Raw genomic sequence first — 18,032 nt, 5'->3', positions numbered from 1 at the left:
AAGCGACGCAAGACAATGAAACCTGATTTAGATGAACCGATTATTCTTTCGGGTAAACATTCTCTACAGGGACATGGCAATCGTAGCCATAAAAACGAAAGAAATCAAAAAGATGGTGGGAACTTTGACAGTACTAGAGTCACTAGATTTGCCTTTCTTAGCCTTTCCAAAGGCATTACCGCATTGATAGAGCTGGGTATAGGTATCAGTGGAGTACGTGCTGCTATTATAGGTGATATTGTAGGTACCACAATTGAAAAATGTCAAATTGAACGAGCTTGAATCAGGGCCTACTATGTAGTTTTCCACTCCACACCCATACACAACGCTATTGTAATTGGAAGTAGTTGGAACTGACACGTTATTTTTACCACAGTTGAAGAACATCTCTGTGATGTTCGGAACGATATCGAATTCTTGGATGGTTATGTCAGACATATTGACTTGACGTGCAAATATATTCTTGCACTAATTAACTATTCTATTTTGGAAAGGGTGCTTGTCTCTTTTATAGATATGCTTCCATTCGCCGTACGTGGAGAAGGCTTCAACACCTACTCGGCACAAATCATTATGCTAAATGAAATAATTTGTTAGCTTGTGCAATATGCGGGATCTTGCCCTTTCTTCACAAATCCATGTCTTTAGTGAACTTTGCATGAGTCTCAACGCTCTATATTCCTTTATTGGGTTCCTCAACAAAATAATGACAGACATGACAGAGAAATGCGTGATTAGGGTTTTGAAGTTTGAGGCGGTCCTGTTGCACCATCATGCCATAACAGGTTGTAATACATATATACGTTCTATATACGATAGGATAGCTATCAGATAGTTGTCACGTAGTATTGAGAGCTGGTGACCTACGTGTAAGTGAGGAACGACTAATCACTTGTTTAGGGTAACTAATTTGGGTAGAGATGTATTGGATTCACATGAAATACGGATGTAACAGAGTGATGTAGACAGTCGATCAGCTCACACTCAATGTCTCATTTTACATATTGGTGCTTATTGTTGTAGTCGTGTGGACAAAGATGGGTATAATCGGTTAACTCGTCTAAGAATCTGAAAGCCACTCATCAGCCCCCTGTTTACGTCCTGAGGTGGTATCCTTTCAACCAAAAAAGTTTATTAATTGATCCCAATAATAAGTTCTTAGAACTGCCAGAAGTAATAAATAACCTGGAACTGCAAATGATATATACTACTGCTTTCCTCTGCACCAATGATTTGAAGCTTCTATTGCATATAAATGATAACTAAAGCCACCCAGATAATAATTGTACGAACTTGGCCATGCAAAGAGTATCCCTTCCCATTGCTACCAAATATGTCTTATATCCAACTGACAGACAACAAGATAAAGGACGTTATCAAATTGGCAAAAGGATTTATCTTCAGAATTGAAGTTAATCACTTGCTGAAGTCATCCACTTGCTAAGTAACAATAACCTATCTCAATTGAATAATTGGGGCGTAGTAGTTGATTGAGATACTAAGTTATGAATATGAAGAATACGTACGCCGTTGAATGATCTTTCTAATCAGAAGTATTGCAAAGGTCTCAGGGAAATCGGTGCACTTTATAGTAACCTCTAAGAACTGTGTACAAAGGGAGTGCTACATTAAAGCATATTTATATAACGAGTAATTTGATAGGGACATTGGCCACTTCATGGAGGAGACGGAAAGGGTGCCAAAATACTGTCAGATTTTTTTTTTGAGCTTCTTCGTAATTGGTGTACTAACTGAACCGTCAAATTCCAGTAATTCAGATCTACAAACCCGTGCTGAGATCAAATCAGCCTATTTCTCTTGTCTGTACCTTAGGTCTAATGAGAGCCACTGGATATAAAAATCCGTAAATGAACAATTAACTTATCATAGAGCCAGAGCTTAACTGGTTGAAGTAAAAATATATACACCCCTCTTCGTTGCAAATTATAAGATTAGAATAATTCTTGTATTTCATAATTCTTGTCTTTCATCACGCTTTTGGGCCACTTCATTATAATACAGTTGTGAAACAGAATTTTTTAAAGGATACTTGTATCTGTACTTGTATCTGTAACAGCCGTTTCATATAAGGGGTTTATACTGTCAAGTCAACCCGGTTACTACTATCAGGATCATAAACTATAAGACAAATTTACGGACCAATTGAGAAATAGAACGAGGCTAGAAGGTGCAATTAAATATTCATCCTCTCTTTCATATCCTGTCATTTTCTGTCCTCCTCACCATTGCCGTCGTTTCGCATTTGGAGACTGTTTGGTTAACATTTGATATTTTGAGATCGATCGGGAACTCTCATCAAGAACTGTAATAATTCATCTCAAAGTTGATGACTATAAAAATAGGAGTTTCGTATAATAAACCCTCTTATGGTTATTCACCCTTATTATTTCATCATCGAATGTTTATATCTTCAGGGATTACTGGTTTTATTTTTTTTGTATTTTATCGGTTTCATATCCGTCATTAATTAACCCGATTGGTATACCCTTCTTCTAACAAGGACTGTCTTGTCACGCCCCAAAATGCTCAACCTTTCAAATCTGAACACTCATCACTCAACACTCACCCCTGAAACAATAAAACAAAAAAACACTGATAGACTGAGAGACTGAGAGACTAAGTCCAAGTGTGGACACTCACACTGAAACACCTACACACTAAATACACCTACACACTAAGTACATCTAGAGACTAAAACACCTACAGACTAAAACACCTACACACTAAAACACTTACACACTAAAACACCTACACACTAAAACACCTACACACTAAATACACTGAGACACTACCATTACACGAACAAAAGATCCTGCTTGTATTGACTGTGAGACTATCAGACTATCAGACTACGACACTATCAGAATATCAGACTATGAGACAATGAGACTCTCACTGTGAGACTAAGAAACTGTCCTGTCCATCACCCATACTATTCCATTCCACGTGACCTAAACTTGCCTGATCCACTCCTGCACACATAACAACGCCATGTCTAATGTTTACAAGACGACTGCTGCCAAATTCATGGATGATACATATCGTAAACAGGATTTGCTTGGGTTGTTGTTTGGTGTTCCATAGCGTGTCGCGTCAAGATTGATCTTATAAAGGGTCTCTTGAACCTAATCAACATTCTGTATCCGTGTTTCTCTCCAATTCGAGACTCGGAATCACGCTCGTTTTTGCCGCCCTGTTCTACTGCTACTGCTACTAGAACCAGTTATCCGTGTCTGTCTTTGTGCTATACAAACCACCAACGCTAGTCCAGTATATGCCTCCGCTAATGACCGTGGATTCAGATAGAAAACGAATATGACCACCGATCTGAATGGACGCATTAGAAATGGCAACATCACGTCCGTCTCCCACCAGACATACACCACTCCGCATTATAACGTACAACCGTCAGTAGAGAACGAAATCAAGCTCTCTGATATCCTCAACTCGGCACCAAGATTCTCTGCGTTTGATGAGTTAATTAGCATACCAACCATAGGGTCGACTGCATTGAAGATTCTGCAGCACGACTTATTCAAAATTCATAAGATCATAGAAGACATTCATGTTTATCTCAGCGAACTACTATCGTTATTTTCCAGTCTACAGCGATCAGACCTCTCGCTAGATAGCGACTTGAATTGGTACTATGAGGGTAAAGATAGCGTAGCAGAATTGACACGAAATATGGAAAGCATCGATGCCATAATATCACAATTGCTTGTTATAATAGAAGCAGACGTCCAAGCATCAATTTCGGGAACATTACTTTCGAAGTTTGAAGAATCCAGTGACTTACTCCTAGACGTCAAAAAGCACATAATTATCTACAAGAAGAACATGGATATCTCGATAAACTACAGAGAAATAAAAGATAGTATTATACGATGTTTATCACAAGAGATAGAAGAATGCATTAAAGTCTTCTTAAGACTTCAGAAAATGAAACTTTCTAGTCCCAAGAGGGTGCTACCGAAGTTTGATTTAGAACAAATAACAGCTAAAATGAGAATTAACGATCTTTCTACAACAAATAATTTGTCAATGCGATCGATGAGGCTACCCACTACTAATGAATTTGACGACGCACTCTATAACGAATATCTTGATTTAGAATCAAGAATACGACCTTTGGAAGTATCACTAGATATACTTCCAATGAAAATTGAAGAATTTGACCATTCATGTTCCGGCGTCCTCTTTCCTGGAGCACGAAAAGAAATAGCTGCTGACTACAAAAAGTTGTTAAATCAATGGAATTACCTACAGAATGAGTTGAGGCAACTCAAAAAGGAAAGCTTGGATAGTAAATGGCTAGAGATTTTCCGATACTTGGTGGAAGAGATTACAGCTAAGTGCAATGCCATTATCAAAGAGTTAAAAACGCACGGTAATGACAATAGTAGAGTTACTGACGAGGTAGGCGCTACATACAAGTTATGCTCAAACTGTATCACATTAATTCACAAAGCATTTCAAGAAGGAATCATATATGACTCCACATTGGTAGCATTATTCAACGATAGCCTACTTTCCAAGTGGGAAATAGTAAATAATATGCTTACCAACCCTGGGTACGTAACTACCCATTCAAAAGGATCTCCAATAAAATCCGGTCCATATACTGCGGGATCTCGAAAGCTGTTTGATGAAAATGGATTAAAGATATTTCACACGTCCCATCGATCGGATAGCCCAAGCGCTACTAATGATAAAGCCATGAATAATGGATATGGTATAGACTTAGGGGTTGATGTAGAGTCATCATCTGTTCCTTTCAGTATTCGTAAAGAAGATAAGGTCCGTGATATTTTTGGCTCTTCTAATCGTCCTAAATTGCTGACAAAGAACCTCAAGTTTACATCGTTGAAAATAATCAATACTCAAACAAATAACGAAAGAGAATTAGATTCGTCGCCTTTTAGTTCAACCCCAGTGACTCCGGTCAAGTCCACAGTCTTAACCAACCAAGAGACTTCTAAAAGTAATGGCTATGGTGAAATTCGTGCTGCAATGGATGACCTCCGCATTAATGAGATACCAGTAAGGAAAGAAATGAAAAATGTTGGAATGTATTTCACTGCTGTTCTTAGTGAGAAGCACAAATTTCCCTCTAAGATCCCACTACAAGTTCCCAACTTTCATGAGTTGAACATTCCAGTCCTCAAGAAAAAGTATACCAATCATGAATTACCAACAAAAATTCCTGGTATATGTCCAAGTCATCCTATATTTCACTCTCCAGTTCATAGGAGAACTCCAAGAAGAATGACGCCGGCAAAACGACACAGAAATGTGTCATTTACTGGGCTAGGATCTCCTATTAGAACGGTTCCTTTTGCTGACGACGATATTGGACTTTCGCTGAGTAGATTATCAAAGATATCTACCGATAGTAGTCGCTCACGAAATTCGTCGATCGGATCAGGGGGTAATAGCCGACCAACATCCTTACTCACAGAATTGAGAGTTCCTAATCTTTCATACACCAGTCCAGCGTCAATCAATAGTACCTCGCCAGAGAGACCTTTATCTTCTTTGGGATCTCGATTTGACGAAGCTCATTTATTGCAACTGGGCAAAGAAATAAAGCCCAATTGGAATGAAAAACGGAAGCTAGGATTTGAATCGTGATAGTTCAATTTCTTAGTGAAATGCAGAACTGTCTGGGAAAGTATAAACGAAGTAATGAAAGCGTAATGTCATTAATATTAGTCGGTGAATACCGAGTAGATCTATTTACAGTATGTATATAATCGGGTATGGTGTGTAAGAGGGTTTAATAATATAGTAATTGATAATGATAGAACCTGAGTTGAGGCCTACATTAATATGTTCATAATCATTTCTTACTTTCTGAATTCTTACCCGTTGGGTCTTCCATTGTTTTACTGGTAAAGCCTTGTAAGAAGAAATCTCTTCCAAAGAGCTTATAAGTCCAACTTTCTCTTTCCACCCTCCACTTCTCTGCTTCATCGTACTTTCTCACCTCATTTCCTTCTAGTACCTCTCCTTGGCGGACTTTCTTTGTAGATTTGCCTTCTAATCGGCGGTACATTTCCAAAGAGGGAATTGCAATAAGTGGTATTGAAACCAAAACCATCCAGATACCATAATATCTTGTTTTCACAGCTTTGGGAGCTTTCTTCCAATTGGCCTTTCCGGTTTCCACTAGTTCTTGTATGAATTCCGAGTCTTTTGGCTTTGGTTTTGGCTTTTGTGAATTTGCAGATGTGGTGATGGGGTTAACCTTCTTTCCCTCTCTGTGGAAGGAGGAGTTTTCGAACTTACTTGCCATAATTGTGTGAGGTTTGAATGATCAGATTGTCTATCCAGTTGATTAGTGCTTTGAAAGATCAACAGCGGTGTATTTATTTGAAAAGCGAAGTGATAGAAAGAGTTCTATAATCCTCTTATGACTTATGACATATATAAAGAATAGAATATCCTTTTCAATGTCTTGGGTATTAGCCGTATTCTTTGTTCTTTGTAGAAAACAGTTTAATGATTTCCATTCAAACTAACAAATTTAAACAAGTTAGTTCCTCGCTAAAGACAGTCTGATTCTCGCTAGAGAAGATGAGTTTTTCTCACTACGAGTGCCTCAATTTTCTTCATCTCTACCGACGTTTCCTCACTACGCAGTGCCATGTTTCGATGTTTCCAGGTTGCATTCATGCATACATACAAGCATTTTACAGCCATTGACCGTACTAAGTATGACACCATGACACACTGATGGAAATGAAATGACTTCGGTTTATAATGCATTAACACTATGTGATTTTTCGTAACATCCTTGGTAACATACCTGAAATCTTCATCCACTAAAAATTTTAATTACGACAAGCATCTCTTGGGGTAACGTCTCCCTAGACGAAGGACATACAAGGTACCTCACCGTGAGAATACCTCACCGTAAGAAGTACAAGAATACCTCACTAAAATAATACCTCACTAAGAAAACCCTCACACAGTAAGAACTGCAATAACACATTTACACTGTAATATTCAGACTGTAACAGTACCTTATAATGTACGATACTGCAAGGATACCTCACACCATTATAACACCTCACTGTCTCAGTACTCCATAAGAATACCTCTTACCGTAAGAAGACCACCCCCATATCTCACTAAATCCTCTCTCTCCGCACGCTGCTTGCTCGTTCTAATTATAGGCACACTGAAAAATTAGTGACGTCCCGATCTGGCGCTTTGTTGACATAAATGAAGTAAATGTTGCTTCTTCTACTTCTTCCTCTTGGGCATAGTGATTATACCTTAGGTGAACCCCATTGATCTTTCAGTAGTCATATACAATGTCGAAGCAACAACAAGAAACCTCTTTCCCAGTAGAAACTTCGTTAAAGAAGTACCTTTCAGCCCACCCTAAGCCAGCTAACCTCAACTTCACTTATGGTACTGCTGGATTCCGTATGAAGGCCACAAACCTTGACTACGTCAATTTCACCGTGGGTATCTTGGCTGCCTTGAGATCGAAATTCCTCGGCTCAAAGACCATCGGTGTCATGGTGACAGCTTCTCATAACCCTCCTGAAGATAACGGTGTCAAAGTCGTGGATCCTTTGGGTTCAATGCTTGAATCATCCTGGGAAGCATACGCGACCACCTTGGCTAACTCAAGACATGAAGAATTGCCTGCCAACATCACCAAGCTCGCAGAAGAACTTGGAATTGACTTCGAAACCCCTGCCAATGTCATAATTGCTCGTGATTCCAGAGAATCTAGTCCTGCTTTGTCAGATGCTACTATTGATGGTTTCAAGTCGATTCCTAATACCAAATTCCATGACTACGGTCTCTTTACCACCCCACAATTGCACTATTTGACCAGAACTTTGAACGATCCAGCATACGGTGAACCATCGGAAAAGGGCTACTACGCCAAAATGGCTGCTGCTTTCAAGAGCATCTACAAGTTAACCGGCAAGAACCAGAAGATAGACATCACTATTGACGCTGCTAATGGTGTAGGTGCTCCAAAAGCTGAAGACTTGTTTAAAGAGTATTTATCTGAGGAAATTTCATACACATTAGTCAATGGTGACTACAAAACTCCTAACTTATTAAACTTTGATTGTGGTGCTGACTATGTCAAGACCAACCAGAGACTCCCAAAGAACGTGGACAATCCAGTAGCTAACAAATTGTATGCCTCATTTGACGGTGATGCAGACAGATTGATCGCCTACTACCAGGAGCCTACAAAGAAGGAGTTTAGATTGTTGGACGGTGACAAGATGTCCACTTTAATTGCATTGTTTTTCCAACAATTGTTTCAAAATATCGATGAAAAGAAGCTAAACCTTAACGTGGGTGTAGTTCAAACGGCATATGCTAATGGATCATCAACTAAATATGTAGAAGACGTGTTGAAGCTTCCAGTACGTTGTACTCCTACCGGTGTGAAGCATTTGCACCACGAGGCTGAAAAGTTCGATGTTGGTGTTTACTTTGAAGCTAACGGGCATGGCACAGTTATCTTTTCGCCAAAGGCAGAAACCAAACTTTTCGGATACTCACTTGAAGGTTCAAGTGACAAGGAAGTCGAAGCAGTAAAGATACTTCAAGAATTCACAAAGTTGATAAACCAAACTGTCGGTGATGCTATTTCTGATTTGTTGGCTATTTTGATTATTATTCATTACTTAGATTTGACACCAGAGGATTGGAACAAATCATACAACGACTTACCAAACAAATTGACAAAGGTTATTGTTCCTGATAGAACTATTTTCAAGACTACCAATGCCGAAAGAACTTTAGTGGAGCCAGCTGGGTTACAAGCTAAGATAGATGAGCTTGTTAAGAAGTATCCTAGTGGAAGATCTTTTGTTAGAGCTTCTGGTACTGAGGATGCTGTCAGAGTGTATGCTGAAGCAGAATCAAAGGAAGATACCGCAGAGTTATCGGCTTTGGTAGGAGAATTAGTGAAGTAAATAAGCAGAAATGGTCCTTGCTTGTAGCAACTTAGTAGCTTAAAATAATATAATAATTGATTTATTTAAACGAGATATTATGTATTGTGGGATGATGATAGTCTTATCTACACTGCATTGTTAATTTCTGTTCTGTTGGATGATTATATATGGATTGTAAATTGCAGCAGTCAATCCTCTAAGAACATTGAAATCAAAGTTCCCAAGAATTGAAGTGTTCCGTCAATATTTTAATCATGAGTCCCTTCCCTATTCATCATTCTTCTCCTCTATAATGCACTTTTTTGAACTCCCCTGGTGTGGTCAAGTTCTTTCCCAATGACCAGACTCCCTTTCGTAACCTTTTTGCTTTAGCTTCCAACTTTCTGTACCATGCTTCGTTTTCACCAAATTCGGCACCCGTTTTGCCCTCATATACTATTCCCAATCCCTCACGAATCATTTCAGCACTGACGTCTTTCTTGCCTGTCCACTTCCACACCTGAGCACGAGCCACAACTCTTTTGTATTGATCTATGGAGAATGGAGTTACTGTCACGTATCTTCCTCCCACGTATGCCTTCAACCAGTCGAGTGCTTCTTCGGAAAATGGCTGAGCTGGCTTTCCCCAATGAGAGCGTTCTGGGGCATCAACTCCACAGAGACGGATCATAAGTGTTTCGTCTTTTAACGCAGTTCGTCCTGTTGGAATCTTTCTTAACCAACCCCAACCCATGAGCATTCCGCCTGGAGTATGAAAGAACCGGAAATTGTCTCCGTCTCCAACCCGTGTGACGTACCCGTATAGTTTTTGCCTGCCATCCAAGATTTTCGGCGTTATATCCAAATAGGTTCTTATTCTGACGATATATCTTCTATAAAACTTATATGACAAGACGAGAGAAGTAGTGATCCCCGCAGAGAGAAGTAGCACCTTTGGATGCAAAAGAGTAACATCTGGCCCATTTTCCGGTGGTATTGGAGGCATGCTAGCTAACTATCCGAAATTTCTATATACAGCCTATATATCCTACAATTGCCTATCTTTTACGGTCACAATACCCTAAAGAAGAACCCTATTCATTGACATATTATTCACGTCCTAACCGAATTTTGGGGTAAACAAATCATCGCGGCTTTCTGCAGGAATTATCGTTCTACCGTCCTACCGATAAGATTGCAGCAATTTTATCAGAAGACAATAGTGGAGGGACGACGAGAGAGTGGAGAGAGGTATGAATTCGAGGTGGAGGTGGAGGTGGAGGTGGAAAATTGGGAAATTGGGAAATAGGAAAATAGGAAAAAATTTACAGATTTGTAGTAGTTAGTGTTCTTCTCAGGACTGGGCTTGGGTAGAAATTCACAGTCTATTTCGTGTGTGGTGTGTGTTCTCTTGCTGGTGGTATTGCCGCAAATCGTCGTCTCTATCTGTAACCCATTGCCGTGGAAAAAGTCCTCGAAAGAGCAGGTGGAAATTCGTGTTGTGAACCCTTGGTGAAACGTAACTTCTTTAACAAATTTAGAGTCTATAGATTTCTTTTAACATCATTGCTTTAGCTAGCTAGTACCATATCTATAAATATGCTTAAACATTTGGCCGTCTTACTAATTTTGGGCATCGCGCTGGCAGAACCTAAGCAAGACCTGGGGGAAACTTATCAAGTTCCAACCATAAAAGACATTAATGACATTTCCGAATGGAAACCAATTAATAAGACCATTGTGGACGGCTACGGGATCTTGGCCGAGCTCTATGATTCTCAAAACTCCTCACTTACATTCAACATTGACCCTGCAAGTGGTTATGTTCTCTTCAAACAGGCAGTGGTTGGAGAAGCTGTTACTGAACCAGAGGAAGAATTAGCGGTTGAAGCACCAGATGTGGAAGAACCTGTGGTGGAGGAGCCAGTCATTGAAGAGCCAGCGATCGAGGAGCCAGTAGTTGAAGACACAGTCATTGAAGAGCCAGTGATCGAGGAGCCAGTCATTAAAGACCCAATTATTGAAGATCCACTTATTGAAGAGCCCGTTACCGAGGAAGCGGTGGAGGACATCACTATTGGAGACGACGTCAATGAAAAGGAATTGAGCGATGAAGATGCTGATACCACGACACCAAATACCAAGTTGCGCTTGAAACATAGAGTCCGTCAGTATTTAGCAGGTTTGGCTCTGTCTACATTAGCCAAGCGTTACAAGACATGTGGTGATTTGGAATCCGAGAAAGATGGTTTCCATTACAGGGTCACCTCATGCACCAGCAAAAAGTTCTGTGTTAGCAAAGTCAACAAGCTCACCCTTCAAAGTGGATTACTGAAGGCCATTGCTAACACTAGCAAGTCGGAAAGAGGAAGCCTTGTAGTGAGTTACAGTAAATCGTGGCATTCATGTGTAGAGTACTACAGTGAGAGTCTGTCCGAGAAGTCTTTCGAGGGATGCCCAGTAAACTGGTGTGAGAAGGACGCTTAAATTATTTATACATCAAAACTCATAGAGTAAGAGATATTACATTGGAAAAGAACTGTCAAAATATACAGCCATTCAATCTTAAACCCTTTCTGATAAGAAAATGTAGATCTTCGTTGGCAGTTTCGGATCTCTGACTGTGTAGGAGCTATGGTTATGAACTTCAATATACTTTTAGAGCTGTGTTGGTGTGCGATGATGAAAATTGGTTGAACAAGCCATTTTAGGTTCCATTTCCTGGTCATTATACTATACCTCGGCAATTGCTATTCAATCAGTATCTTGGTCAACTGGAAATACAAATTCATCATCTCACCCCACCCAGGTGGAGTTCACCCCCACCTCATTTCATTTACTATATTAAGTATTTATTGTAGGCTTCGCTTTTCCCTTTTTCCAAGTATTAACAGAGATAATGCTGTAGAGATAAAATTTGTTTCGGTTTATTAAGAAAGCTGTGGTCGCTTGAATTGTTTTTCCACTCCTACCAGTCTGTTGTTCGACCCTCTATCATCTTATTGCTGTCAATACCAATCATTTTCACCAACTCTTACCCCTCGCTTCCTGTGAAATTGCAGCCAGCATTCACTATGCAGTGAAATGCAGGTCCCAAGGGTGCAAATCGCTAGCGTCGTCTCACTTGCTGGTGCCATCTGACTTATCAGAAGTTGGATGGAGGTGACTTCAATGTGTATTGTTTTGTCAAAAAATGGACAAATGAGTCGTTGTGGTGGTGAGAAGTAATTTTAAGAATGGAAAAGTGGTGAGGTGATGGAAATTGATTTGAAACTAGCAATCTTGATCAGGATTACATTATTAATCTTTTAGCACAGAAACTCGCAAAAACTGATTAATGATAATGAAAGGGAAGTATTTAGACAGAAGAACGTACAAACTGATAAGCTCTCTTCTTTCTCTTTATTATCTAATGCCATACTAATTATCTCCCACGATTAAATATAATGTGCCTTTTACACTCCTCCCATTAATCTCCCCTTTGCTATGGAATACAGCGGCTCAATTGTTCCTATACACAATTGTAATCCTCATTGTTTCTCATCTTCTTCCTCATCTTCTTTCTCGCAGTTCCGCATTCACTTTCTGAAGCAAAAGCTAAGCTGCCCCAAGATTGGGCGAGTTTTGTGTAATTATGCATTTATTGGTATTCCAATCCAATCCACCCCATCCAATGTTTAAGTCGGTAGCTCTATTACCGTTAATGGTAGCCTCTTATACCACTTGAGAATACCACTTCCACACATTGAGTCCACCTCTTTTTTATATTCCCACCTTTCGTACTACCACTCTCTACTCCTTCCGCTCAAAGGTTGTAGTAGAGCTTTCTACTAGAAACACTAGGGACTTGGTGAAGAGCTTATACTACAGTTTTCTAATCCCATTTCCTCTACGAGAAGCACTCCACTGCCGTGCTTCTACTCTGCTCTGCCCCACTAACTCTCTGTATATTTGTATATTTGCTCGGCATATCCATCCACATTTCTATTGTAAAGTCTCACGTTGTACTCATTTTGTACCATTTATCAAAGGGTTACTACGGTGACTACAGACCATCTCCCCATACGTAGTTAACTGATACAGTAAAGTGTTACTCTCCAACTTCTTCCGATTTGCTGCCTTGGCTTCTATCTCTGTAGTAATGTTATGTAATTGTAGATGGAATATTATATCTTGGGACAGACCTCATCTCTCTCTCTCTCCATCATCTGACTCATTAGATAAGTTAATACCACATACTCTTTGGTTCCAGGTTCTGGATACATACTCACACTAAAACCTCATATCGAATACCTCATATCTCACACCTCATACCTCACACCTCATACCTGGTAATGTATCCCTCATCTATCCTTTATGTAATGCTCTCCCTCACCATCCTCACCATCCTCTCCGTCCTCTCTTCACTCTGCATCCTCTCTTCACTCTGTGTACTCTCCCCCTATCCCTCTCTCTGCCTCTACACAGGGCTCTGCTTAACTCTCGCCGTAACGTTCGATTCTCTCCATTGTTAAGCGTGTGTAGCTCTCTTTTTAGTACGAGTCACATTAATGCATTAGTGAGGGAAAGGGTGTTATATCACTATTAGTACTACTTCTGTAGAAACCACTCCTAGAATTCGCAAAACCGCCTATTATACAACCCTAACACTTACCACATAGCTCAAACGACGGAAAAACCACCTCGTTACCCCAAAAAGTCTACCGCCTATCCTCCATTATCCAACACCACTAAATCTCCCTACTACTAATACTAATGTCTCTAGCAGACGGTGAGTACGAGATCGACCTCTCAGCGCTTCTAGATATCCCTCCGATTTCTGGAGTCAATGAAGACGACAATATCGCCGTACGATACGGGTTCATCCCCGACTCCATGGACCAGTCAAAACCGTTGATGTTGTACCAAAACGACAAGGACTGCCTCCTCAAAGCATCCACAACTGACGGCACAGATCAACCCATCATCTTCGAAGGCATACCACAGCAACATAGGTCCAATTCGGCCAACGTAGCCAATGACTCGTTCTACCTATCATATCTTCCAAATGCATCGCCCAACGGCCCTAAGACGGTGGAGCTCAAGAGATTGACCAGCACCATAAGATTCAACAAGTCCAGAAATGTAGCAAAGCTTCAGCAGAAAATAGCAAAATGGGACGCTGAATACGCCAACAGAAAGAACCAACAGTCTCAAAATAGCACCAATCCTAAGAAGCTGCCGACGAAGAGAACTACTCCTCCTTCGGTGACAAAACCTTCACCAACCAAGCATTCTACTCCAACTCTGATTAAAACACCACCACAAGCATCACGTCCAAGGGCTGCTAAAAGGCCTCCAACTGCAAATAACACGCCAGATACGAAACAAGCCGTGGATTCTATCATTTCCGAATCTGACTTTGAGGATTTGGATAACGATGATTTCGACTTCGGTCCTGGCTCGAAGTCATCAGACTTCCCAATTATTGTACTTGGAGATGATAATGATGTGACAAAGGAGGCAAGACCACCAAAAGCTGAGGTAGAGAAGAAACTACCTCTTCCACAGAAACCTTCTAAACCAGCGAATATTATCGAGGAAGCTCCTAAGAAGAAGGAACGAGCCCCTTCAAAGCCTTCCGTAAAAAAGAATAGTAAGCCGAAGGCACCAATTGTACAAAAACCAGATGACTCTATTGATTTGGATGACGACTTCAAAGATTTGGAGGACCAATTGCAAGAGGTTCTTGAAGAAGAAGAGCAAGGGTCGAAATCTCCTTCTGCTGAGATCAGAATCGAGAACATTCTCCCTAATGACAGCATAAATGACTCGGACGAAAGTGATGCCGATGACTACCAATTCCCAGGAATTAAAATTGATGAAGGTAATTCAACACCTTCATCTAAGTATAAAGACAACTTCAGTACAACACCAAAACCTAACCAGAAACCAATGAGTCTTCGTGACTTAGTCGGAGGTGGTAAGAAATCTTCGCAAGATGAGGATTTAAGTAGCAGTGAAGAAGAATAGTGGGGTTCTAAACAAAATCACTCTTTCATTTCTCTATATTAATTATTAGCTACAAATCATTTCCATTTTCCTCCATATTTACATTGCATTAGTATACATAGTATGCACATTTTTCATTATTATGATTCAAGTGTAGTCGATAAGATAGCAATCTGCTCCAATGGGCGATCATTCTCATCTGTTTCAACGCTTTCTATGTTTCTAACAGTATCAAACCCCAGAGAAACTTCGCCAAATATTGTGTGTTTGTTATCTAGGAATCTCGTTGCTTCGGTCGTTATAAAGAACTGGGAGCCATTAGTATTCGGACCAGCGTTCGCCATACTGACCATGAATGGTTTTGAATGACTTAGATTGGGATTAAATTCATCCTCAAAGTGCCCTCCCCAAATAGATTCTCCCCCTGTTCCATCTCCTGAAGGGTCTCCCGTTTGGACCATGAATCCTTTAATTACTCTATGAAAGATCACAGTATTATAATATCGTTTCTGACATAATTTTACAAAGTTTTCCACAGTTCTCGGTACAAAGCGGGTGAATAGATTGATTTTGATGTCACCCAATGTAGTGTGAAGCGTCACTTTGTTATAAGACCCTTGTGCCGTTCGTTTATCTCTTCTAAGATTAGAAGTCAAGTCAATGTCTCTATCTGCGAGTTCAGATTTGGTGTTATCAAAAACAAATAGCTTATCCGAGTTAATTGCTGTTGTAACAATCAAGGGTCTTCTTGCTAATTTGGATTGTATAATTGAATTCTTGGAGGAGAGCATCTCTGAACTTATTGTATCCACATTTAAATTATTGAGCAAAACTAGCTGATTGAATCTGATTCCTAAAGTATCTTGATCTTCAGTTCCTAACGTTTTAATCTCCTCATATGTTTGCAATGAGACTATCTTAATGCCCACGATACTAGAGTAAACTAACACTCTATCTTTGCTATCAAATACTAAATTGAAAGATCTTACAAGATCTTGTAAGTTATTGTTCATGATCATCTTCTCCCTATTCAACGTCTTTAAATCTACTTCGTCCTCGTACTTCTTAACCGATTCTTCAATCTTTTTAATCAACTTACCACTCTTAAAGTTAAATAGCCTTATAGCGCAATCTGGGAATGAAAATGATGCAAACGTCTCCTGGTCAGAAGATATGCTCATGCTACTAACTTGTGACTTGCTCTTCGCTACATCGAAAAGATCTGTTTCGGACTTATACTTGAACAGAATTCCTCTAGGCAATGACCCCTCTAGGGTCCAATATTCCAATATCCCTTTCACATCAGACGAAATGAAACACTTATACTTATCATTGAATATAACGGAACTAATAGGATGCTTGTGTGGTGACTCAATTTGCTTGATTTCATCTTCTATTGTGCTAACAATGTACACATTGTTTGAGCCAGATTCTGATATGAGCAAGTTCTCAGTGTTGTTCACTTCAAACCAGACGTTGGAATATGGTGTCTTAGTATTCGGTACGAATTTGAGATCAACAACCAGAATCATGTCCAATGTTGTTAAATCAAAGACCTTAATCGAAGTGTCGTCTTTGGCGATACTTACCATTTGCAGGCCACTTTTGTCTATGAGTAGCTGAGCTATCTCTTTATTTGGGTGGGCCTTATAAGTTTTGACACATTCTAGTCCATTTTTAGCGTCTTCATCGTTAGTATCCTTGGTAACGGCTGAAGTAGCCTTTTCTGGTGACGACTCTTGTCTTTTCCAAAATTTCACTATTCCATTTTTCAAGCCAGTAACCACAATTGAGCTGGCATTTAAGCAGCTAACAACGGATTCGTTCTTGTAAGAGTATTTATACTTCTCGTTGAGAGGAAGATTATTTAATAATACTAATTTTGCAGCTTCTTCTGCGTCATTCTTCCTTTCACCATCACCTTCTGTCTTCTGTTTCTTTACAATACCCCCAGACAATTCGTCAGGAGCATCTTCATTTCCTTCAAAATTTGCACTAGTCACTTCTCCACCATCATTTATACTCTTATTTATACCCTCATCTATATTTCTCTTCTTACCTTCTGAGCTCATCGTCAATATTCTCCACAAGTACAACATCAATTCAACTTTTCACAGTTATAATTTTTCAAGTTTATTTGGTCGCAAAATTTCATGGGAACCAAAAAATTATAATTCTCTTTAATGTTTCTTTATCTTTCTTTATCTTTCTTTATCGTGTGTGGTTGTATTGCTGTTACTTAAATAGCCGTAAAAATGGATAGTTGGACGTTTCAAGAGCTCTCCGAGCGTGTAGACTTGATTGAACTTGCCGTCGGTAAAAATACAAATAATTTCAACAACAGTAAGTCGCAGAAGGATAGTTCTGTTGTGAGTCGTTTGGCACAATTGCAAAGTCATTTGGACTCGATATATAGCACTAATTCAGAGTTTGTAACTTTAAATAGAATACTTAAGGATCTTTCGATATGGAACAAATTGAAGGTCACTCCCAGCGTGCAATTGAATGAAGATTTGCTGTCTTTAGATAACGAAACTGAGATTGGACGGGAAATTAAAGAAGAGTTGTTATTACTCAAATATCCTGCGATTAAAGAGGCATATTCGAATTTAACGGAACTCTCCAATATGGATATTCCCAAATTGATTAACTTCATAGAGTCGTCTCAAGACAAAACCCATAATTATAACAATGATCAGGTTTCAATCATGCAAAGGGAAGACCAATTGAACGAGTTATCTCAATTGTTTCATCAATTAGTGATCAAAAATATGATTGTCTTGGAGAAATACATCAACATGATGATTCGGGAGAATAACTTTTGGTTAACATGTGACCAGAAATTACACAAGCTAAATGCAAAGGTTAACAGCTTGAAGAGACAACAAGATCAGCAAAGCAAGTATTGATTCTCGAAGCAGGTCTTCGAGGCAAGGGACCAGAGTATTCTTTGAAAGTGAAACAAATTATTTATTCGAAATATACATGAATTATACGTGAGAAATTGAAGGCAGAAAAGGAAAAAACCTGGTGTAACCAATAAGTGCATTGAGCAACCGAAAGAAATGGGCTATGAAGAATCTGAGAGAAAGAAAA

General features: G+C 39.5%; 9 protein-coding genes across 9 annotated transcripts; 5 read left to right on the top strand and 4 right to left on the bottom strand. All coding sequences in view use genetic code 12, as the record gives it.

Moving 5' to 3' along the window:
- Positions 1–63: 63 nt before the first annotated feature.
- On the bottom strand, positions 64–438 carry RJT20DRAFT_3069 (uncharacterized protein; the record flags this gene model as incomplete). Its single annotated transcript, XM_064919632.1, has 1 exon — positions 64–438. The coding sequence occupies one exon, from the start codon at positions 436–438 to the stop codon at positions 64–66; it is 375 nt and encodes a 124-aa protein (XP_064773478.1).
- A 2,898-nt stretch (positions 439–3,336) lies between these two features.
- On the top strand, positions 3,337–5,655 carry KAR9 (Kar9p; the record flags this gene model as incomplete). Its single annotated transcript, XM_064921656.1, has 1 exon — positions 3,337–5,655. The coding sequence occupies one exon, from the start codon at positions 3,337–3,339 to the stop codon at positions 5,653–5,655; it is 2,319 nt and encodes a 772-aa protein (XP_064773477.1).
- A 104-nt stretch (positions 5,656–5,759) lies between these two features.
- On the bottom strand, positions 5,760–6,455 carry RJT20DRAFT_46699 (uncharacterized protein). The gene has a single exon (XM_064920260.1). The coding sequence runs from the start codon at positions 6,317–6,319 to the stop codon at positions 5,864–5,866; it is 456 nt and encodes a 151-aa protein (XP_064773476.1). The 5' UTR covers positions 6,320–6,455; the 3' UTR covers positions 5,760–5,863.
- Positions 6,456–7,192: 737 nt separating this feature from the next.
- Positions 7,193–9,025, top strand: AGM1 (phosphoacetylglucosamine mutase). The gene has a single exon (XM_064918629.1). It carries the CDS (start codon positions 7,344–7,346, stop codon positions 8,982–8,984), a length of 1,641 nt encoding a protein of 546 aa, XP_064773475.1. The 5' UTR covers positions 7,193–7,343; the 3' UTR covers positions 8,985–9,025.
- Positions 9,026–10,029, bottom strand: RJT20DRAFT_128599 (uncharacterized protein). The gene has a single exon (XM_064917308.1). The coding sequence runs from the start codon at positions 9,949–9,951 to the stop codon at positions 9,241–9,243; it is 711 nt and encodes a 236-aa protein (XP_064773474.1). The 5' UTR covers positions 9,952–10,029; the 3' UTR covers positions 9,026–9,240.
- A 515-nt stretch (positions 10,030–10,544) lies between these two features.
- On the top strand, positions 10,545–11,432 carry RJT20DRAFT_135393 (uncharacterized protein; the record flags this gene model as incomplete). Its single annotated transcript, XM_064918400.1, has 1 exon — positions 10,545–11,432. The coding sequence occupies one exon, from the start codon at positions 10,545–10,547 to the stop codon at positions 11,430–11,432; it is 888 nt and encodes a 295-aa protein (XP_064773473.1).
- A 2,147-nt stretch (positions 11,433–13,579) lies between these two features.
- RJT20DRAFT_46656 (uncharacterized protein) lies at positions 13,580–15,016 on the top strand. The gene has a single exon (XM_064920259.1). It carries the CDS (start codon positions 13,701–13,703, stop codon positions 14,955–14,957), a length of 1,257 nt encoding a protein of 418 aa, XP_064773472.1. The 5' UTR covers positions 13,580–13,700; the 3' UTR covers positions 14,958–15,016.
- Positions 15,017–15,076: 60 nt separating this feature from the next.
- Positions 15,077–17,008, bottom strand: RJT20DRAFT_145618 (uncharacterized protein; the record flags this gene model as incomplete). The annotated part of the gene is made up of 3 exons (XM_064918812.1): positions 15,077–16,011; positions 16,036–16,812; positions 16,885–17,008. The coding sequence occupies 3 exons, from the start codon at positions 17,006–17,008 to the stop codon at positions 15,077–15,079; spliced, it is 1,836 nt and encodes a 611-aa protein (XP_064773471.1).
- A 183-nt stretch (positions 17,009–17,191) lies between these two features.
- Positions 17,192–17,845, top strand: RJT20DRAFT_135390 (uncharacterized protein; the record flags this gene model as incomplete). Its single annotated transcript, XM_064918399.1, has 1 exon — positions 17,192–17,845. One exon carries the CDS (start codon positions 17,192–17,194, stop codon positions 17,843–17,845), a length of 654 nt encoding a protein of 217 aa, XP_064773470.1.
- Between the last annotated feature and the right edge of the window lie 187 nt (positions 17,846–18,032).

The sequence above is a fragment of the Scheffersomyces xylosifermentans genome (genome assembly GCF_036884685.1).
Source record: "Scheffersomyces xylosifermentans strain CBS 12540 chromosome Unknown RJT20scaffold_5, whole genome shotgun sequence".
NCBI lineage: Eukaryota > Fungi > Ascomycota > Pichiomycetes > Serinales > Debaryomycetaceae > Scheffersomyces > Scheffersomyces xylosifermentans.
The sequence above is the reverse complement of the archived record's forward strand: the minus strand, read 5'-3'. Positions and strand labels throughout refer to the sequence as shown.